At 39.0% G+C, this 23,913-nt stretch overlaps 1 protein-coding gene across 7 annotated transcripts in view; it reads left to right on the top strand.

The window, feature by feature from the left end:
* The window catches only part of NALCN (sodium leak channel, non-selective), a 317,181-nt gene that overhangs the window by 269,744 nt on the left and 23,524 nt on the right, over positions 1–23,913 (top strand). For all 7 annotated transcript variants that reach the window (XM_053890708.1, XM_053890599.1, XM_053890639.1 and 4 more), the window contains 10 exons: positions 2,025–2,116; positions 2,204–2,326; positions 5,134–5,190; positions 5,698–5,818; positions 5,915–6,046; positions 7,005–7,172; positions 8,839–8,943; positions 12,883–12,989; positions 19,315–19,435; positions 19,521–19,619. In XM_053890708.1, coding sequence (XP_053746683.1) covers positions 2,025–2,116; positions 2,204–2,326; positions 5,134–5,190; positions 5,698–5,818; positions 5,915–6,046; positions 7,005–7,172; positions 8,839–8,943; positions 12,883–12,989; positions 19,315–19,435; positions 19,521–19,619 — 1,125 coding nt within the window. The remainder of the gene's footprint in view (positions 1–2,024; positions 2,117–2,203; positions 2,327–5,133; positions 5,191–5,697; positions 5,819–5,914; positions 6,047–7,004; positions 7,173–8,838; positions 8,944–12,882; positions 12,990–19,314; positions 19,436–19,520; positions 19,620–23,913) is intronic.

The raw sequence follows: 23,913 nt of genomic DNA on the forward strand, positions 1-23,913 counted from the left end.
AAAGAAAAATCAAATAATGTATAGAAACCAAAGATGGAGATTTGGGGGCAGGAAATTCTAGGGAAGATGGTCAGTGTTGGTGCCTCTGTATTAGACCAGAGACCCGAACGAAGGGAAAAAACAAGCCACATGAAAACCCAGGGAAACCCACGGAACCAGAAGTCTAACCTCTGGGTTAGACTCGCAAGCGGCTGTATCATGCTGATTTCTAAAAGAGACTTGAAAAGTACACATTAAGTAATTATCATTACTGGAGTCCTCATTAAAATACAGGTCTTAAGTTGAGTCTGGCTAAATTGGCAGAGTCCTGAATGTTCAGAGCCAAGGATGGTGTTTGAGAAAGGAGGTCTAGAAAGAGAAAGGTAGCAAGCCTTAGGGGTTTTGGGGTTTTGCTTGTCTTTTTTTTTTTTACCACTTTATCTCTTAATTTTTAAGATTTTCTGGAGTTTCCAGCATAATCCAACTGCTTTCAATCTGTAGAAACTTCTGCCTTAGAGTAAACTCTCTTAAGTGTTCCAGGCACAATTGACAATGGAAGACGTTGGTGATGAGAACACCTGATACCATCATTACCCAATTTACAAGGTTCTAATTGGCAGACACATCTGTTAGCGCCATGATTTTTAAGGCAGAGCTCTGTCTGATATGATTTACCATATTATCTGCATGGAATTGTGATCGGATCCAACACATGGCCTGTGTACATATAATTTGAGGACCAGGCATGTGGCATGGAGAAGATTTCTAGGAGAGAATTCAGAGAAGATTTCTAGTTCAAAGCACTTCCCTTCAGTGTGATTCAGTAGAAATATATAGTCTACTTAAGAACCAAATTAGAGCAGTTTTGAAAATATGTGTTTAAATATACACAACAAAAGGCCCTGAATAGTCTCAATTCCAGAGGCTTAGTTCTCCTTCAAAGACTTTTTATGCTCTTTTCTACACAGGCATATAATGAAAACCCATTCCCCATCTTCTCCACAGCAAAAGGTTATGAAGTTCTGCTAATTTCCTAAGAAATCCCCCCTGATGTCATTTCCTCCATAACAGAAGCAATTTAAAACAGAGCTTCAGTTGTCTCACTTATTCCAAATGATAGAAGATACAGATAATTAAATCTAAGGAATAGTTGTGATAATATCTATCAGGTTATTTGAGCAATGCCATCCATCTCCCAGGGAGTGAAAATCAGAGTCAGGGTCCTACATGCCCAGGCCCTCTCCCACCCTTCTGGCCTCATTGTCTCCTACCATGTGGACGCTCACCCACACGGCACGCTGGCTGGGCCGCACACAGGCAGACCCACCTCTCCTCTGGAAGAGCACATTTTTGCAGATACACAGCGACCTGCATATCCTTCCAGCCTACACTCAAATAACGTCTTTTTATTGAGGTCTGCTATGACCTGTTTAAAGTTGGAGCCTTCTAGAGGCGCCAGGGTGGCTAAGTCTGTTGAGCGTCTGACTTTTGGTTTCAGCTCAAGGTCATGATCTCATGGTTTGTGAGATCAAGCCTGTGCTGACAGGGCAGAGCCTGCTCAAGATTCCCTTTCTCCCTCTCTCTCTGCCCCTCCCACACACTCTTTCTCTAAATAAATGGACAAGCTTTAAAAAAAAAAGAAAAAAGATTTAAACTTGGAGCCTCCTAGCACTCTCTGTCCCCTTTGCTTTTTACCATAACACCAAACATTTTCTAACTCTCCCCATATTGTGTTTGAATTTTTATCTGTCTTACCTGACTAGAACATTAGCCCCACAGAGCTGGGTTTTATCCTTTATTTTTGCCTTTTGCCATACCCCCAGCACTACAGCAGGGCCTGGCACATAATAGGTTCTCAATAAATATTTCTATTTTTAAAAAAATACCCTTTAGAAGGAAAAAAAAATACCCTTGCTAAGATGACTGTGGCCAATAAAAGTGTATATGTTAAAATAAAGGTATTTCTTTCAGTTTCTTATAGGTGATATTTTCAGACCTTCAGAAGAATCTTCCATTTTTATATGCCCCTTTTGTTATATTTCTAGCATTCCAATACAGTGAGATATAGAAATGCACAAAGAGAAGACAGTGAAATAAAGATGATCCAGGAAAAAAAGGAACAAGCGGAAATGAAAAGGTACGGGGTCCCACGGTGTTTCTTATCTCTCGTTTCTGGATGGCAACCTTTCCCTTAGCCTTACTGTACATCAATTTCCCCTTCAAGGAAAGTGCAGGAAGAGGAGCTGAGAGAGAATCACCCATACTTCGACAAGCCACTGTTCATAGTTGGACGGGAGCACAGGTTCAGAAACTTCTGCCGGGTGGTGGTCCGGGCACGCTTCAATGCGTAAGTACACTCCATTTCAGCCAGGTGTTGGCCTGAGTCGTACAAACAGCAGGGGGGGTTGTCATACAAGGAAGAAGGAACATGTAATCCTAATGGGGTCACAAAATAAACTGTGGGCTAATTAATCATGCTGCTCCTCTTTGCTGAGCGGCCGACCAGGTGGAAAACAAACAAAGGTTGCAAGTAGTTCACATTTATATAAAACTCACGTTTGTAAAGCTCTGAACAGCCATTTTTATTTGTTCATGTTTATATCAACGTTACTAACTCCATATATTCTTTTGGAAATACCGAACCAAAGGGTAGGCTGAATGACACAGGGAAGGTCATTGCCCACACCTTTAGACTTATAGTTTCTGTGTTGTCAAAATACCCTAGTTTCTTCTAGAATAATGTAAAACAGAAATAAAGTTGACGAGTACTTCCATTACCAACTCTTATGAGATAAAAACCCACTGGCTGATGTCTCTGTCCCTACTCACATGGAAGAAATGTGTAAGAGTCTGTCAGTGTGGTCAACACAGAGGACACTGCATTTGTGAGGACCCAAGCCAATTTTAGCAGACAGCCTAGTGGATAAAATGGAATTTTTGTCCTGTGTAACTTTAGTAAATACCCTGAAGACCTTAAGAGTCCCAGAGGAAGTGTGAAGGCTTTCCCTCTAAGTGGTTGTAACTTCCCTGATACCATTATTAGTAACATATGATAATCATTATCTGTTATGGGCTGAATTGTGTGTATCCTCCTGCCAAAAAAAAAAAAAAGAAAGGTTGTATATTGAAGCCTTAACCCCTAGTACCTCAGAATGTGACTTTATTTAGAAACAGCCTCTTTAAGGAGGTAATTAAATTAAAATAAAGTGATTAAGGTGGGCCCTAATCCAATATGACTGCTGTCCTTATAAGGGGGAAATTTGGAGGCGCCTAGGTGTCTCAGTTGGACTTTGGCTCAGGTCATGATCTCACAGTTCATGGGTTTGAGCACTGCATCAAGTTCTGTGCTGACAACTTAGAGCCTGGAGCCTGCTTCAGATTCTGTGTCTCCCTCTCTATCTGCCCCTTCCTGGCTCATGCTCTGTCTCTCTCAAAAATGAATAAACAGAAAAATTTTTTTTAAAAAAGAGGAGGAAATTTGGACACAGACTACCTATAGAGGGGAGTAATGTGAAGACACAGGGAAAAGACAGCCATCCACAAGCGAAGGGGAGACACCTAGAACAGGTCCTTGCCTCACGGCCCCCAGAATCAACCAACCCTGCCCACACCTTCATCTCAGGCTTCTTGCCTCCAGAACTGAGAGAAAATGTTTCTGTTGTTTAAGCCACTCAGTCTGTGGTACTTTGTTACCCCAGCCCTAGGAAACTAATGCAGTGTGGTAATATTTCAGAGCTGGAGGACACCTCGTGAACCATTTGGTGTCATTTGTACCCACCCCCCTCCAACAGAGGAGAGCATTTAGGGCAGTAGAGGTTAAGGGCTTTTCTTGGGAACGTGAGCTAGTGCAAGGCTCTCTTCTGACTACCAATCTAGTGTTCTCTCTGCTGTTCTAGAAAGACCCTCGCAGTTTAAAGCACCTGAATGATAATGATTAAATACTTCCCTGAGTGTTCACAAAGTAAAGAAAGAAGCCAGTAGTTTAGAGTTGATTTGATCAGTTCCCCAAGTGAGTGTTTCATCTGGAATTATCCTGTTGGCTGCCTCCATGCTAACATCTAATTGCTAATTCTCCACTTCATTTAGTGTGGACTGACTCTCCTTTTGTCAGCACAGCAGCTGATAAGGACTGAGAAAGATTTGTTAATCGGGAGCTCACACACACACACACACACACACACATGCACACACACACACACACACACACACACACTGTCTGGGGCTTCACTGAAGTTGGTTATGGGCTTCTAGAAAGTAAAACTTAAAAGTGGGGACGCCAAGAAATCCTACATAAATCACTCCACAAGATCACAGTTAAATACCGTAGGAAGAGCTCTATTTAATTTCTGGAGATTTAATTGAATAATCATGAGGAAAATCCTTGAACTGCTAAGGCAGAGATTTTAACTGAGTGTTTTTAAATGGAAGTCAAAATTCTACTTTGTCATATCCATGTCAAAAATTGTTGAGGGACTCCTGGGTGGCTTAGTTGATTGAGCATCCAACTTCAGCTCAGGTCGTGATCTCACAGTTCATGGGCTCTGTGCTGACAGCTCAGAGCCTGGAGCCTGCTTCAGATTCTGTGTCTCCCTCTCTCTCTCACTACCCCACCCCCACACTCTGTCTCTCTCCCTCTCAAAAATAAATAGACATTTAAAAAAAAGTTGTTGAATGGAGGAGGGGCATGTAGGTGGCTCAGTCGGTTAAGCATCTGACTTCGGCTTAATTTCAGCTGATTTCGGCTCAGGTCATGATCTCGAGGTTCACAAGATGGACCCCCACGTCAGGCTCTGCACTGAGAGTGTGCTGCCTGCTTGGGATTCTCTGTCTCCCTCTCTCTGCCCCTCCACTGCTTGCTCACTCTCTCTCTCTCAAAAAAAAATAAACATTAAAAAAAGAAATTGTTGAATGGAGTCATGAATTCTAAAATCAAATATTTTGAGAATTTTCAATTACTTTCACAAACATCAGCTGCAAATCCTCCTGCTTTTTCTTTCATCTAATGCTCTCTGCCTTCCAAAGGCACAGTTCCTGTATAATGTAATTTTATAGAGGATATAAAAGAAATTTTAGGTAGATAAGATGTTTATAAATACCATGCTGCCAAATTATGCTTGCTATGCTGCAGAATTTTGTGTTTGTTCTCTCTTGCAGATCTAAAACAGATCCTGTCACAGGAGCTGTGAAAAATACAAAGTACCATCAACTTTAGTAAGCATTACAAAGTCTGTTTTCTGTGCACATTTGAAATTTCAATGTACTATTTTATGCTGCATAAAAATATAAAGATTACCTGTATTTTCTTGCCATATCGTGCTGTGAAATAGATAATTAGGGATTTTTTTTTAATGCCAGTCATGGGGCACCTGGGTAGCTCAGTCAGTTGAGTGTCTGACTCTTGACCTCTGTTTAGGTCATGATCTCACACAGTTCATGGGACTGAGCCCCACGTCGGGCTCTGTGCTTACAGTGTGGAGCCTGCTTGGGATTCTCTCTCCCTCTTTCTCTCTCTGCCCCTCCCCTGCTCATGCACACATGCATGCGCATGCTCTCTCTCTCTCTCTCCCTCTCTCTCTCTCTCTCTCTCAAAAATAAATACATAAGCATTTGCTTTTTAAAAAACGCCAGTCCTGCTTATAGAATCACAACAGGATCATCTCTGACTCGCACAGCCTTCCCTAGAACAGTTGTTTCTCGGTTTTGTTTGGTCTTTGGCAGTGATTTGCTGGGATTGGTGACTTACCTGGACTGGGTCATGATCATCGTAACCATCTGTTCCTGCATTTCTATGATGTTTGAGTCCCCCTTTCGAAGAGTCATGCATGCCCCGACTTTGCAGGTACGGCTGCCAAATCTCAGCCCACAGCTCAGCAGACAACAACTGGGCTCCAGTTTTCCCCTTGTTGGTGACCCAGCTGCCTCTTGCCCATTTCAGATTGCTGAGTACGTGTTTGTGATATTCATGAGTATCGAGCTTAATCTGAAGATTATGGCAGATGGCTTATTTTTCACTCCAACTGCTGTCATCAGGGACTTTGGTGGAGTCATGGACATATTTATATATCTTGTAAGTCTCTAGTTATTTCCTAAATGTAAGATGTCATGGTTTTGTGAACTCTCCTGCATTTCTCAGTACAAGAGAAAGATACGTGAGTCCCAGAGGTTTAGATGTCATTACTGAGTTCTTAGGTCATCTATTGCAGGCAAATGAAGGGCATTCATGTAAAATCTAAATAAAAAGCATTAAAAATGTCCATGGATATGGTTCACATACATCAACCACATTAATACACTTGTAAGACATACATTAATAAGGTCTAAGAAATCTTATTCGCACCCTGCAATCTTGTGGCTCCCATAAGGAAAAAAATCTATACCATATAATTGATTGATGAGCTCCTCATTGCTAAAAGCAACCTAATGTGAGTATGATTGGACACTTTCAATTCCAATTTCTTTCAATTCCTATACACAATATATCTGCCTAGACAAGATGACCATTCAGCTGTTCAGTTAAACTAAATTGGGAAACCATAGGAAGGGAACTCAAAGAAATTTCATTTTTTCTATATGTCCAAGAAGGCATAAAATCAATGTCTTTTCCAACATAACAAGGAGAATTGTGACCGTTAACATGTAGTATCTTTAGATCATCAGTAAAATAGTGAGAATCAGGTCAAGCATGAAGTTTAGTATCCTTGATCAAAGGAATTTCAATCTGAGCCTCCCATGTGTAAGTTAAAATAAGGTGCAGAATGCACTGGGGTACATGCACCCACAGTGTGGACACCCGCTTTTCATTTCTGTGTACAGCTAATGACTTTCCTGTGGGGCCACTAACAGGTCGATATTGGGTTGAGAGATCAGAGTTAAGAGATTGCATATATATGTAGTGAAAGCTTGTCCTACATGCTATGTGGAATCTCTGCTCAAGGAAAGTTGTATGCACTTGGCTCTCAGAAAGTGTAGATAGTGAAAGATATTAATTCTAGGGATTAATTCTAGGGATTATTTTCCCCTCCCAGGTGAGTTTGATATTTCTTTGTTGGATGCCTCAAAATGTGCCTGCTGAATCAGGAGCTCAACTTTTAATGGTTCTTCGGTGCCTGAGACCTCTGCGGATATTCAAACTGGTGCCCCAGATGAGGAAAGTTGTTCGAGAACTTTTCAGCGGCTTCAAGGAAATTTTCTTGGTGTGTTACATTTACCCTTTTGCCTCCCACTCACACAGCCCCACGCTGTAATGTAGTGAATGAGGGGACACCCTCGCTTGCCAAGGGTAAGTACAATCTTATTCATTGCCAGAGGACAAGAAAGGCACTAGCAAAACACAACACACAGTCAGAAACTTTACCCATGGATGCTCTGACTGGTCAGTATATTTTCTTGATATAACTTATTCAATGAACGTTTTTAGTAAAAGTATAATGAAACCAAGAATCCCAGAGGTAGAATTTGCTAATACTTCCATTCTTAATTTTTATTCTGAGTTTCAGTTTCCTTATCTAGAAATTAAAGGTGAGATTCAACACCACCTACTGCACAAATATTAGCAGTTAATAGATTTGGGCTTATTATTTCATTTTGTATGTCCCTAGTTTCTTACAGTGTAGACGCTGTCTGATTTTTGGAGTGTTAACATAAAACAACTTAAAAAAAAAGTAACATACAGGTATACCCCACTTTAAGTAACCTCAGGATACAGTAATAATACTAAAAATGTGATCGAAGGAGAAAACCTTGTTAGTTGAGCACTGATTTAGGGCCTTAGAAGAGCTGGGCTGCAGAAAAGCAATGAGTAGGAGACTCATTGCTCGCAATCTGTTACAGAAGGATCTGTGCCTTACAAAGGAGTGATCAAAGGGTTCTTTTTATTATTGATGAGTTCTGCTCATGCATGGAAATCTTGAATTAATTTACATAAGCTTATTTTACATCGTGCTTTCTAGAAACACACCTATGGGGAGAGAACAGTTGTAGTTACAGTTGATTTAAGGTATTTTAAAGACAGGTTGCGATGTTTCCATAGGCATAGAGTTGTTGATATTTTTAAAAGACATATTTGAAATCTCACATTTTCTTTGTGCTAAAGCCATAAATAACATGGTGGCTTTTCACACAGCTGGAAATGAAGGAAAAAAGGATGTCATCACCTGACAGCTAATGTATATGCATCGTGGAGCCCTGATAGAATTTAGCAGAGAATTTATTTGTGCCTTTCTCCTGATGATGTTTTTGTAGAATTTTAGTATATTGAAGATATATGTTTAGATTATTCAACCAGCACAGATCAGTGGTTTGTTCAGTGTTTTACTCTTTGCCACTTTTCTGTGCTGAGACCAAGGCACCATCCAGCAGAGGGAGCACCAATTACCAGACTTACTTCTTAGGACTCCATGATCTCAAGCCTCTGTGTACAGCACTTTTGTGTGCCCTCATTGCTTACAAGAAAGCAAAACCTCTCTGTCTCTAGTTTATGCTCTGCTTATAAGGAGAGGAATTCATTTTGAGAAAATAGGGGAAATATAATTATTTAAACATTTTTCTTTTGTTCCACTAATGTAGATTTCAAAATCAGAAAACCCTAAGCCATATCAAAAATACCTTAGCCCATTTTCCTACGTGAAAGTCATATGTTTTTATTCTGAAAATCCAAAACCTATTGTTAATTCCCTCCTTTTAACATTTCAGCAAGGCTAATTGAATGACCTGTGGTGGAGAAGTTAAATAATATCATGAAAAGACCAAGAATTTCATACCACGTTCTCCAAAAAGTTGTGTCCCTATCACTGTTCAAATCAAGCCTACTGTTTAATTTTTTACCAGGAGATATGATGTCTCACCAATTTTTTTTTTCAGGTCTCCATTCTTTTGCTGACATTAATGCTTGTTTTTGCAAGCTTTGGAGTTCAGCTTTTTGCGGGAAAACTGGCAAAGTGCAATGATCCTAACATTATTAGAAGGGTAAGTTACTGCTTTCTTTCTTTTGGGAGAAAAAATTGAGTAGTTCACCACCCCTTGGTAAACATGTGCTGACACTATGTTGATAACCCCCACGTAAGACTCAGAATTCTCTCTCCACCAACCCCTTCTGCTTAAAGGAGGCAGTCTGTTTCTTCTGGCTAGCACAGGTTTGTGGGATTAAAAGCACCTTCCAGATTATTCTATTGTCTTCTGTGGAACCTCTGTTGACACCTTTGGAATAGCCACTCACGATTCCAGATGCTTGTAGCTGTGAGGCTCGTACACTCTCCCTTTGGGCTTCCCTAACTTAATCCTGTCACATATCAGCAAACAGCCCCCCAGAAAGGACAAGAGGCAAAGTTTAACTGTCATACCACTGTTCATTACTTCTCACTCCATCATTCTCTTCATTGGGAAGTCCAGAATCTGCCCCAATAAGACAGCTAACAAAGACCCAAGCTTGCTTCCGCTACTGCCCTTTGCCTTATCTTTCTTCAGTCAGTGTTAGTAAGTGGAGGCCAGCTCCTGGGTGACCCCAGGGTTTCATTTGCTGAACATAATGGAGTGAATACATTGCATCTTGAATAAGGTGGACAGCTGTCCTCTGAATGACCTGTCAGAGCCTCAAGTTCCTTTTGTCTTCCTTCTTTGTGTGTCCACCCTTTGCTGTCTTCAATGTCTTCTCTGTTCAGCTGGCAGAGAAGAGCACAGAACTCCCTCCATGCCTGAGGGTTACGGTCAGGGCCAAAAGCAGCACACCTCACTTCAACACACATTTTACCAGCAAGAGCTTGGCCTCCCGAGGCAGGTGGGAGAATGCAACAGGTGGCTCAGTGATGTGTCCTGCAGAAAAACAGGATGAGTGTGGTTACAATCAGCCATCACTGCTACACTATCCATGTGCCTTCCCTTAGGATTCTGCCCTATATTCAAGTAGATTCATGAAGTGATCCAAGTACTGCTAACGTACAAACAGCGAAAGCATTTCCTCTTTCATCCAGGTAAAATAATGCCTTAAGTCCATTAAGACGCGCATACTCAAAAGGCCTAATACAGCTGAACTATAATACCTATTTCTATGTTTCCAACAAATATGGCTATCTAATACAGATTTTACATCAGTATGAAAATTTCTACATTTTCAGAGCTACTGACTGTAAGAATTATTCATTCTCTGATGGTTATAAAATGCATCTTTGCCCAATCAAAGTACATTATCAATTATGTTAATAGTGAGGATTTCAGTAAGTGGCAGAGCAGAAGAGACACCACCTGTGTCTCCAGACGTTCCAGGAACTTCGATAAACCTGAGAAGACATAACAAGGAACATGGCATAAAGGTCATGATGTATCAAATTAGCTAACAAAGGAGGTAATAAAGAACTGATGCGTTAATCCACAAGCTCAGGTAAGCCAAGAAGGGTTATTTTAGATTCCCACTGTATAGAGGCCGAAAAGATGACAACAACATTTCAAGATGAAACCTACGAGGAATTTTGCAGGACTCAGTATATTAATAATGGCTTAAGAGCATTGTGATTTTACACTCTCTGCTCATACCCAGACCTGGCTAAGGATAGAAGTACAAAGGATAAAGAACTTGTCCAAGGTCACCCTAAAATAAATGGGGAAGCTAAGATTCATGTCAAGGCAGCATGGCCCCAAATTCCTTGCTTTTCACCAGGATGCCAGACAGCCTCACCCACTCAAAGCTGGGCTCCCATGGGCTCAGAAAGACAAACTGGAAGAGGCCAAGAGGCCAAATATATCATGGGGCCTCTATTTGATATACCACAGCACAGCCAACAGGAATAATGTTGTAGATGAATGTGTAGGGTTACTATGAGAACTTAACTGCAATATATTTTAACTGAAACAGTGGGCTATGGAAGAGTAAAAACTGTACGATCACATATATGCATAGGAAAAAAAAACTGGAAGTATATATGCCAAAATGTCAACTGTGTTTATCTTTGGGTTATTGTAGGTAAGTTTATCCACGTTTTTTAAGTTAAAGGGATATCATTGGTGTAAGAAGGCTTTTTATTCTAAGGAATTTTACTGGCAATCCAAAGAGAAGTAATATTGGTATTCACTAAACTAGTGGAAATAAGAATGGAGATGTGGCCCAAGCGGGATGGGGAAAGCCATAGACAATTCTGCATCTTGATGCTGGGGGCCAACAAGGTGCTGGCCCATGGACAGAAACCGGGAAGCTGGGAGGACACAAGGCTGAAGGTTGAAGGTGACTTTAGGTTAGACTTTGAAGTTCCGTTGAAATATCCCAAGTGTATACACATTATACCCAGGAAAGGGGTTTAGGTTCAAAACATGACAATCACAGGCAAAGAAACAAAGATAAAACAAAAAGAAGAATAAAGACAGAAAATGAGTGAAAATCTTCTTACTCATGTTTTAGTTTTAAAGTCTTTTAAAAACAATGTTATTGGAGATATAATTCACATACTGCACAATTCACCCACTCAGAGTGTACAATTCAATAGTTTTTAGCATATCCAGAGTTGTACAATTGTCAGGCTTAGAACATTTTTTTAAATGTTTATTTGTTTTGAGAGAGAGAGAGAGACAGAGAGCACGAACGGGGGAGGGGCAGGGAGAGAGGGAGAGAGAATCCCAAGCAGGCTCCACACTGTGGAGCCTGATGTGGGGCTTGATCCCATGAAACGTGAGATCATGACCTGAGCTGAAATCAAGAGTTGGATGCTCAACTGACTGAGCCATCCAGGTGCCCCAGGCTTAGAGCATTTTTATCACCTCAAAAAGAAGCATTATCTTTTAAGTTTCACCCTTATACTCCTGACACCCCCATCGCAAAACAACCACAAAACTACTTTCTGCCTTATCGAGTTCCTTGTTTTTGACTCTTATATGAATGGAATCGTCTAACATGTGATCATTAGTGGCTGACTTCTTTAATTTAGCATGTTTTCGATGTTCATCCATGTTGTAGCGTAGGTCAGTGCTTCATTCCTTTGTAGGACTGAAAAATATTCCATTGCATGGATACACCATATTTTATTGATGTAATTTATTCATCCACTGATGAACATTTGGGTCATTTCCACCTTTTGGCTATTATAATTAATGCTATTTACAATAATAATGACATAAACATTCATGTACAAGTTTCATGTAGATATCTGTGTTCATTTCTCTTGGATAAATACCTAGGGTGGAATTTCTGGGTCCTCAAGTAATTCTTTGTTTGATTGTTTGAGGACCTGTTTTCCAAAGTGGCTGTAGCATTTTCCACTCACACCAGCAGTGTGTAAGGGTTCTAGTAGGAGGATTCCAATTTCTGCACAACCTCGTCAAAGTTTATTTGATTTTTGATGATAGCCTTCTTAGTGGATGGCACGTGTTATCCCATCAGGGTTTTGACTTGCATTTTCTGGCTGAATAATGACACTGAGCATCTTTTCATGTTCTCATTGGCCATTTGTATGTCTTCCTTGAAGGAATGTCTGTTCAGATCCGTTGCCTACTTGCAAATGTTTCTAGCGTGAACTTTTACCACTCATCTCTGCAGTCCTTGTCCCTGTTTGCTGGAGAGCTGCCCACATCACTGTTATCACATAAAAACCTCTGTTATTCAGGGTGCCTAGGTGGCTCAGTCGGTTAAGCTTCCGACTCTTGATTTTGGCTTAGGTCATCATCTCATGGTTTGTGGGAGGGACCACTCACCAGGCTCTTTGCTGACAGCGTGGAGCCTGCTTGGGACTCTGTCTCTCTCCCCTCTCTTTGCCCATTCCCTGCTCATGTGCAAATGCTGTCTTGCTCTCTCTCTCTCAAAAATAAGTAAATAAATATTTTTTTAAAAACCTGTTATTCTAGGTTAAAATGTGCTTTCTTATCTTTTATCTTTTTGGAGTTCATTTTCTGACCAGGCTCCCCCTGACCTGTTTTCTTCTATTTTAGGAGGATTGTAACGGCATATTCAGAATTAATGTAAGCGTGTCCAAGAACTTAAATTTAAAATTAAGACCTGGAGAGAAAAAGCCTGGATTTTGGGTGCCCCGTGTTTGGTAAGCATTTCAGAAAAAGATCCTGAAGAATGTGATATTTATCAGTGTAAGGTTTTAAATCAGTAAAATTTGGCATGAAAAGTAATTTTGCCAGAGGTGCTAAAATGATTTTAAATAATACAGGACAAAGCCCTGAATTACAACAGGATGCAAAAATACAGTAAATGAGAGAGCAAGTGGTACACTGAGTCCCATGTTGTTTCATGTAACTAATGGATTATCACCCCTCTATTTTTCTAATACTTTGAAGTATGTAACTCGATTCGCATGGCATTAAAAATTAGTGAGGCTTAAAAGACAAAGATTTTCTATCAAATTAAAACTAAACTCGTCCTGAGTTTATATCTTTAAGGGAGAATCTGATATCCTCATAACAGTTGTATAGAAGCCCAAATCAGAAAGCTGTTTCAATTTTAAAACGCATTTACATGGAAGGATTTCCATTATTGAAACGCCGGAAAGGAGTAATCAGTAACACAAATGATTATATCTAACTTTCTCTTTAAAATTCATTTTTCCTGAAAATGAGTTTTCAAAGCATTTACATCAAAGCTAGAAGTGCCTAGTACCTTCTTTTTCATCCATTTTACTAATGGCGATGAATGAAATCTCTCAGTGGGCTTCATTGATGAACTAAGTGTCCTATTAACTTCATTTGTCCTTTTAAATAGTCATCTGTTTTCTTTTTTTTTTTTTTCATTTTACCTCTTAGAATAACAAGTGAACCACAGCAAAGACTCTGCTTTTGTCACAATTGATGTTTTCTAGGAAATGTCAAAACTCTTTAAAAGAAATTGCATTTCACCCAGTTGCACCCTTAGGACCCATTGCTACCAGCTTTGGCATTTCACTGTTGTGAAATTCACTTTTAAAAACAATTCAGTACAACTTATACTGGGTTTTTATTTTTTTTCAATACCAAAGAATTATGAAAAAAAAAAAGATGAATTTGACTGTGTGGCTTCAGCTGGAGCAGGAAGTGCATAACACACAAAGATATCCTTATCCCAGTGCTAACTATAAAAGAAGTCTAATTTATATTAAAATAAAATATGAAAGAAACACAAAAAGTTTATTTTTTGTGAGGTGAAAACGCATTATTATACCATAAATAATTTATTTATATCAAGACATCAAATGAGTTTTTTTTTTCCCCCTGCTGTTTTGGAATTTTGGCAAAAGCTTCAAAGCTGAGGTCACTAAGAGATAAAATTTCATTATATTCCAAAGAAAGCAACACTGCCAGTCCCAGCTGAACTTCCTAAAAGATTATCCACCTCCATCACCCAGCTCCAGGAAAAGAAAACACTATATACTCAGAGACAGCATCGTGAAATTGAGTGAATTCAGTAGACGGTGCTGTGGTCGCTCCTGCTTTACTATGGGAAGAGGTCAAGGGTGCTTGTCTCCCCAGCTGAGTGAGTCCCCATGGGGACTGCGTGATATCAGAGATTGATGAGGCAAGAAGAGACACTCATGTAGGCAAGCGCTCTTCACCATCCTACAGGGGAGTTATCAGTGTTGGAGGCTCCAAATCATCACTGCCTCGGGCCAGTGATCTGAGCCATCGTGATGGAACTCTGCTCCAAAGGGCTATGTGCTGGAGGGGGGTGCTCCTATTGGAGAGGTTGTGGGGATGTTTCCAGGAATGGGAACTGAGAGTCACCTGAAGACTACTCTCAGCAGGAATGACACAATGGGGCACCCTCGTGCTGAGGATGTTTCAGAATCTAGTGTATTAATAGAAAATTTGAGGTATAATAAAGTCAACAGATCGAAAGACAATTGTCATTGAACAGCTGGTTTGTTACTCATAGTTCCCACTATGGGGCAAACCACACCACAGGAGGCCACACAGGGAAGCCCCAGGGTCAGTCATGAGGCAGAGGGAAAAAGGGAACTGTGGACCAGAGCCTTTATTGTGGTTTCCTTGAGTTGGAATGGGTGAGTCAGGGCAAGCAGGCTTAGGATTAGCTAGTTGAGTAACTTCAATGGGCTCTGAGACACAGGGCTCTCCCTAGTGGTCTGCTACCTGGTGATCAGGGCAGGTGGATAGTGGCCCAAAGGGTGGAAGCCTGATAAAGGGGGTACTTGGGGCTGTAGACTCTGGGTTGGTTGGTCTGTATTTGAAAAGCAAGCCCTAGGGGCTCCTGGGTGGCTCAGTCGGGTAAGTGTCCAACTTCAGCTCAGGTCATGATCTCGCGGTTCATGAGTTCAAGCTGGCATTGAACTCTGTGCTGACAGCTCAGAGCCTGGACCCTGCTTTAGATTCTGTGTGTTTCTCTCTCTCTCTCTCTCTGCCCCTCCCCCACTTGCGCTCGGTCTCTCTCTCCAAAGGTAAATAAACATTAAATTTTGTTTGGAAAAAAAGAAAAGCAAGCCCTAGAAAGGACTCTTCCAAGGGGGTGGGAGGGTGATGAGAGAGGCAAGAGGCCAAGGCAGGGTGATTCAGGCATTTTATCAGGTTGTCCAGAGCAAAGTGTGTCCAACACATGCATGGAGGACAGACATTAAAGTATCAAGTGTACAGAAACTAGGAACATGGCAGGCAGTGGGTTCCATGAAAGAATAGTTGCTATGACCAGAGCAACAGTGGCCAGTGGCCAGCAGTGTGAGATATGTGGAATTTAACCTCATTTCTCTACGTCCAACTGCATCCCACTGCCATCTTGTTAAGAATCAGATGGTGGCCTGAAGAGGAGGAAGGAACAGAGTGGTCAGCCCTCTTCTTCCCTCCTCAAACCATGGGTCAGGCTGAGAGGCTGAGGATAGGGTCCTTAAATGGGTTATGGGAACAAGGGTTTGATGTAGAACAAAGTGGACTTTTCAGAATGAGACTCATATAACTGAAAGTGACAAAAAAGCTTTGGGATCTCCAAGATGTCAGGAAGGGAGCTAGAACCCACCGGAAGGCAGTGTTGGGAGAAAAGTAAACCTGTTTCCAGTTGTACCCTCTGACATTCAGCTTGTTCCATAAAAATCCAAATTAACTGAAATGCAATGTTTCATGTAAGTTATTATTTGGGGTTTCAAGTTCAATGGCACTTTAAAAGCATAAGCTGATAGAGGGGCATCACTTGAACACCATAACAATAATGCTTGTCCACTTGTCCAGAATACCATGACTTGGGTTAGTTTTGGTAAAATAAAAATCTTTTGTCAAATAAACACCAGCTATAACTATGATAATTTTTACATTTTCCTTTGTTAGTAAGCTCATCAAGAGTTAGCAGCCAAGATGTTATAGTTTTATATTGGCAAATTTATGATTAAGAAAATAACATATCTGGAGAACTGGCATTAGGGAATGCTTTGATAATTATAATTAGGAAGGCTATAAATATGCACTACCTAATTCAGGAGATAGGCTTCTATATTCTCTGTTCAGATGAGTACATTCATCTTCTTCTGAATCACTCAGACTTGATGAGATAAAAATTACCTTGGTAAAAAGTATAAAATATATATATTACAAATATTGTGTGTTTTGTTTTAAGCAGAGGTCTGGGACATAGGAAAATGGGATGCATAAGAGATACCAAAAAAAGTATTCAGTTTCAATAGATATATTCATTGAGTGCTTACTATTCTCCAGACATTACGCTATTACTGGGGACAAGCTATGGCCCCCAACCCCTAGGAGCTTGAAATGTAATAGAGAAACAGGAGATAATATTACAAATAATGTAATATGATTTGCTAAAGGCTTTTATGCTACATAAATAAGCCCCTTAGCTCACTGGAAGCTTACCTGGAGTTGACTTCTAGGTAATTTTAAATTATAGTGTGATACATTCTAGGCAGAAGATCAGATTTTTGTTGAGTCTACAGCTCCAACAATTTGAATATGCTCTTTAAGGAGAAGAATATAAATCTATCTCACTTTTGTAAGTTTAACAGAAACATGACTACTTCCAGCATCTTGGAAGGGCCATTTTGGATAGTGTTGCCCCCTGTATTTCTACATCCAAGGGCTCAGGCTGAGCTCCTCTCCTCCTGGGGGCTCCTTCTTCCCAAAGGAGCAACCCTCTTTATCGCAATCTTGGGACCTTGGGGCGCTTTTCACGGGGAGGTAGAAGATTAACAAAACTCTAAGGTTAGAACCAATGTCTTAGTTTTCTCAATTGGATGGACAAGATTATGATGTTTTAAAAATTTTTTAATTAACTGGAAAAGATTATATACAACATTATATACATATATTATTATATATTATATTATATATATATATGATTATATATTATATACAGGCTTCCAGATCAAGGAAGGGTGACAGGAAAATTACAACAATGGATTAGGCTTGGGATTTATTGAAGTCCTCTGTAGTTATAGGTAAAGTTTAAAACTTTCCAATTTTAGTAGCATGAACATAGCATGAACATCTTAGATGATTAAAACTGATACTTATTTTTTTAATGTGATGTACTCTTCCAACTATTTAAGTCTATGATTCTCCATTTTATTTTTCTTGGTTTAGCCTAAAAGTGTATTTTTAACATATTCTAACTTCTAAAGGATGTGGAACATGAAAGTACTTTGGGATGCTGCATATTCAGCTAAAAAAGTACTTTTACATAAAGAAAATGGATGGGTAAGAAAGTTCAACATCGGATCCGAGAGCTGGCCTGCTTAGCTTAAAAAAAATCCTTATTCAAGAAAACTGTGGCATCTGCAGAATCCTTACAGCTTCTGTCTGCTGTAAAATATATTAAATTTAATTGAAACCCCAAAGGAAGAAATGGTGGAAAAATCCAAGAGAATATGCTTATACTTTCATATGTAAAAAATATAAATCAGAATCCCAAAATAGGAATTTCTGAGTGGGGCTTTTGCACTATGTGGAAAACGTTTCTACCAATCATCCTTAAACCTTAGGAGCAAGTCAGTTTACTTGTATAGTTTCTTATTAGATCCCCATCTATTTAATGCTTTAAAAAAGAAAACTTATAAAGGTGTATTGCATGATTGTTTCTATGATGTTAAAATTATATATATATATATATATATATATATATATATATAGTGGTAGAGGGGCACCTGGGTGGCTCAGTTGGTTAAGTGGGTGACTCTTGATCTCAGCTCAGGTCTTCATCTCAGGGTCATGAGTTCAAGTCCCGCATTGGGCTCTGTGCTGTACACGAAGCCTACTTTAAAAAAAAAAAAGGTGTAGAAAAATACTAACCCAGATTTTCTCCAGAGTATCACCTTCTGTGAAGGTTAAATTTTGATAAATGAGCTAATAGGAAAAAAAATGATCAAAATATAATTTGGCCATGCTTCTATAGGCCCACTTTTTTTAGTAGTCCTGGGACCAATTCTCCATCAAACTCAGGAAATACAGTGATAGTCATGACTTTGCAGTGTGTAGTTGTCTAGGTCTCGTAATTATTTTAAATAGTCTAATAAGAGGAAAAAGGAAAACAGTGAAATCTTCTATGGACAAGAAAAATGTTAGACAAGACCCATAATGACTAAGGGAGATGTAATATATTTTTAAAAAAAGATCACTTTCTTAAGTGGGAAGAAAAAAGTAAATACACGTTAGTAAAAAACAAGAAATGCAATATGCCCCCTCAAAAAAAAAAACAAACAAAAACAAAAACAAACAAAAAGTAATAGTGGACCCAAAGTGTTTTAAATACCAGCAATCAAGTGTGGATGTAGACAGCATACTGCAATGTTGGGGTCTACAAGAAGTCTCTGTTGAGAACACCCAGAGTTAGTGAGAGAAAAAAAAATCCAACTGGGAGAGAATGATCTGGAAACATGTAGACTACCAGCAAACACCTCTGGCCTCTCAGGGACTTCCAAATGCATCACTACTTTACAAAGTGATGTTCCCATGATGTCACAGAATTAAAGAAAGTGGCTAGATTCTACTCTTTTTATACTTGCTCTATTAACATCAGGAATTGTAATTTATCCTTTAGAGAAGTTTTCAATTTTAAAACTATTGCAAAATTCATATCCAAACTCCAGTGCCCCTTTGTGAGAATATGCTATGCAGTTTATAACCAGAAAGCATACTTCCAGCCCTCCATATAATCAGGACAAGCCAGAAACATCAAGGAACCTCTAGAGCCAGAACTTGAATTGTTGTGTTTTGTTGTTCGTTAAGAACACCCATGATTACCTAATAATTAATTAAATTTTAAGAAATAATAACATACTCATGCACTTTTCTGATTTAGCAAATGAATGCCATCTAGCCCGCCTTCCAAATGCTAAGTACACCCCGCACCCAAGATTGGAAAGAACTACAGATATTTGCCTTAGGGTGCTTCTCATCGGAATTTCACAGAACATTCTTCTTTCTGACTTGCAGGGCAAATCCTCGGAATTTTAATTTTGACAATGTGGGAAATGCCATGCTGGCATTGTTTGAAGTTCTGTCCCTGAAAGGCTGGGTGGAAGTGAGGGATGTTATTATTCATCGTGTGGGGCCGGTAAGCAAGCACACGGAATCCTTTGAATGTGTCAACAGCTGCTCTCATTTGCTTTGATGAATAATCGTATTTTTCATTTATACAGATGCACGGGATCTACATTCATGTGTTTGTATTCCTGGGTTGCATGATTGGACTGACCCTTTTTGTTGGAGTAGTTATTGCTAATTTCAATGAAAACAAGGTAAGAATTCTTGGTTTGAATACCGCAGGGTTTATTCTTTTCTAGCCACTTGCTTTGAGCTCTCTTTTTCTCACACGGCATGAAGTCGCATTAAACCATAATGTGACTGGTGTAAATAATCTCTATAACTATTTTACAAGCTACCTCATCGCTGCCTTTCAGGCACATTATTTAAGAGCACAGTTCTCTCGCTAAATTTCCCCTTTTGGTGATGGTGTCATTAATTCGCTGACAACTGAAAGGCACATCTCCTATTGTTCAAATTGAAAGGATGTGCAGCAAGTTATTAAAATACAATAGCTGAACTAACTGTGCACTGATTGCAGGTAATATTACTTTCACACAATGTAAATTGGATGCTTCTTTGTAACGCTATAGGTGAACTCACAATTTTGATGGGGCTAGGGTGCACTAGAAATGTTAAATCCTAATTCATTGAATAAAAAGAAGATATTCTAATTTCATATAAAAACTTTACATACTTTATGGACTCAGGAAGCATGCTGAGTTCAGAACAACTCTAACAATCACTATAAGAGCTCCCGAATGGGAAAACAGCAAGTGTGGTTTCCTGTCAAAGAGTGAGTTTGGGAGAGAACATTCTATGTCGTTCTTCTGGCCATGGCTGATGTGCACTCTAGTATGTAAGGATCTGTCTTCTGGAATCATAATTGAAGTGCATACAGCTTTTTAAAAATTTTTTTATGTTTTTTTATTTTTGAGAGAGAGAGACAGAATGCAAGTGGGGGAAGGGGCAGAGAGAGAGGGAGACACAGAATCCAAAGCAGGCTCCAGGCTCCGAACTGTCAGCACAGAGCTTGATGGTGGGCTCAAACTCACGAACCGTGAGATCATGACCTGAGCCAAAGTCAGACACTTAACCCAGGTACCCTGGTGGATACAGCTTTTGAGCACTTACCACATACTAAGGTTTACATATGCCATTTTCAGTTCTCACAACTCTGAAATGCACAGTGGAAGAAAACACAGAGTTTACGGAGGTGACATGACTTGTCTGAGGCTTTTAAGGTGTAGAAAATGGGGTCACAATTCAGAAGCGGTGCCCACTCTGCAGAGTCTGAAATTCTTCTGAGAATATAAAAATGTCACTCTGCACTGAATTAAAGCTAGATATGACGCTCCTGTGATTCATGACCAGGACAGGATCGCATGCAAGCACATCCGAGCCCACTGGCTAGGGCAACTGCACATGGGACTGTATCATTCACACACACCCCCACTCCCCGGGCTCTGCATGTGTGGTTCCAGCTACCCAGTTGATGGCCACCATTGATGTGTGCCTAATGAGGATGTTATTTGGTGCGGGCTTTCAAAGGGTGTGGCTTAAAAATCTCCACTTTGGGCCCCAACACTACTCCGACCCACAGAAACATGGGATTTTAGAATAAGAAAGGATAGAGAGAGATCATATTGCCCAGCCCCCTATTTTACTATAACACATTCATAAATGAGTGTCTCTAAGCCCTAAAGTGTGTTCAATTTGATACCAAGCAGAAGGAGGAAGATGGGTCTCTTCTGATGCCATTGAGCCTTGGCACTGGAGCAGACAACGGAGATTCCTGAACAAGAGCAGAAGCCAGTCAGCCAAGTAGAGAGCTTAGGCCCTGCTTGCTCAAAACACCATGATAGGTCCTCTGAGCAGACACCTGATTTCAGGAGAATCAGGTCCTATGGCAGCTCACAAATCAGCGACATAAATGCAGCAACATAAAATGTTCAGCAACCAGAGACAAATATATAATCAATTGCAGCTCTTGAGTTTGGAGGCCTGGCTGAAGTAAGACAAGTATCAGGAGGTCTACTCACAGTACTGGTTGTATTAATGTGCTGAGGGAAGAAAGAAGCATCTTGGCCTTGAGAAGGGGAACACAGACTTAAGAGCAAGTGGGTGCTGGGTGCTTACAGAAAGAGGAAAAGTAGAAGAAAACATGACAAACTTGATTATTTAATTGATAATGTAAATTTATGAGTTATATGAACCATTTAGGAGGGATTTTTTTTCCCAGTAAGCTTTTCAGATGGTAGCACATGAGCTGCTGTATAACAGCATTTATTGATTTATTATTTAGTCATTCAACAGATTTCTTTGAGAACTTAACTGGGGCCAGACCTGGGAACATAAAAACTAAACACACAAACTAAACACTAAACACATAAAGATTTCTGCCCTCATGGAGCTCACATTCTAATGGTCAAACCCAAAGGTATGTAAATAGATTTCCAAATATATAGGCAATAGGGAAATATAAAGATATGGGAGATAAGGCAAGCTTTGGGGGCAACATTTGCACAATTCTGCATTATGCAAATTTATGTCTTCCCTGGAAAATGGAACTTTGTTTAAAAAAGTTCAAAGTTTATACTAGTGATACATATATATTTAATTTCTCAATTATGAGATAACAGTTTTATTAATAAACTTAATGTCACAATAATAAACTTCCAGAGGTTTTCTGATATTAATGATCAGATGATACCACCGTGCTTATTATTCTTTTGGCTCATTTCAGAGTTCAACTTTCTAAAATATTTTGTTTTGTATAATAAATAAATAATATGAATATCTCTAGCACCCAGAGAACCCAAAATATTTGTTTGCAGATAGTAAGAAAAATGGCTTAGCAATATCAATATCAGAAAAATTAGTTTAAAACAAATATCATTATTAGGAATAAACAGTGTAATTAGATAATTGCAGAAGAAATGAATTACCAGCAAAGTATAGAACTCCTGAACCCTAAAATGTATGAAACAAAAATTAACCAAATTATTTTAAAAAGCCAGCAAGTCCAAAATCATAGTGAAAGATATTAACATATATCCCTAAGAAACTCATAAATCAGAAAAAAAAAGAAAATATGAGATTTGGCACAATACAAACATTTGATCTACTGGACATATGAATAACCCAGAGTCCAGCAATTTTCAAGTATAAAATGTACTGTCCGCAAGGTCATAAAAAATAGTTACCAAAAAATTGGTAATGTACAGAACATATTCTCTACAATAATAAAAAAAGATAACAAAAGATTCCTCAGATGTTGGAAATATTAAGACAACATTCTAAATAATTTATGAGTAACAGAAGAAATTAGAATAGAAACTCATAAGACATTTAGATAAATCATTTATAAAAATCACATATAAAAGCTCACAAGATATAGATAAATCAATTAGAGGAATTTATAACTTTAAGTGTATGTTCAAGAAAATTCAGAGGTTAATTAGTAATATGTCAGATGTCCAAATCAATAAATTATAATAAGATCAACAAAGTAAAATGGAAGAAAGTAAAAAAGATAAGGACAGAAATTAATGATATAGAAAACAAAGATATTATAAAAGATTCAAGAATGACAAAAGCTTATTCTTTAAAAAAAATTAAATTGACAAACCTCTCTCAAGGCTAAGCATGAACAAAAGTATGGAAAAGGAAAGTAAACAAGCTATGGTGAGTCAAACAGGATGGGTAATGTTACAGAGATAGAAAGTTAGATTTAGAACAGAGCTAAAAGCCCCAGGAGGACCAGGTATATATAAAGGAGAAGTAGCACGACAAATCAGTGGAGAGGGTGAGACCATCAATAAGAGGTGCTGGGGTCATTGTCTAGATATAAGAAATTAAACAGAGATTTCTACCTCATAGCATACTCAGAAATGAATTCCAGAAGGATGAAAGACCTAGCTGTGAAAAGCCATTTTCAACCTTGTAGAATTTATTTTTGGCCCTGGAGGAGTTGTGGATTTCTTGACTGTAACCATAAAGTGGAATTCATAAAGAGAGAAATTTACAGATTAGATTACATTAAAATAAAAAGTTTCTGAGACATAAGAAACTTGATAAGGCAAAAAAAAATTTTTTTTAGAAAGCAAGCTAAGACTAAGAGAAAATATTTACAATTCACATAACTGACAGAAGATTAATATCCAGAATATATTAAGAATTTCTATAAAACCTCTAAAAGTAAATATCCAAATACAAAAATGAGCAAAGAATATGAACAGGCAATTCACATAGGAAGATACAAGAATCATCACCCCTATTTACTCATATAAAAAACATTTCATCTCATTGATATTAAAACTAAAGTGGACACATTTCCCACCCATCATGGCCAAATTAAAATATCTAACAATATCAAGTACTGGCAAGAATATTAGGACATTGGAACACTTGGAGATGGCTAGCAGCGAATTTTCTTGGTTGTTTCTCTTTGGACAGCAACTTCACAATATCTGGTAAACATAAAGATGTGTAAATTCCTAAACCCCA

The sequence above is a fragment of the Panthera pardus genome, unplaced genomic scaffold (assembly GCF_024362965.1).
Source record: "Panthera pardus isolate Hobbes unplaced genomic scaffold, ASM2436296v1 HiC_scaffold_1, whole genome shotgun sequence".
In the NCBI taxonomy this organism is placed as follows: domain Eukaryota; kingdom Metazoa; phylum Chordata; class Mammalia; order Carnivora; family Felidae; genus Panthera; species Panthera pardus.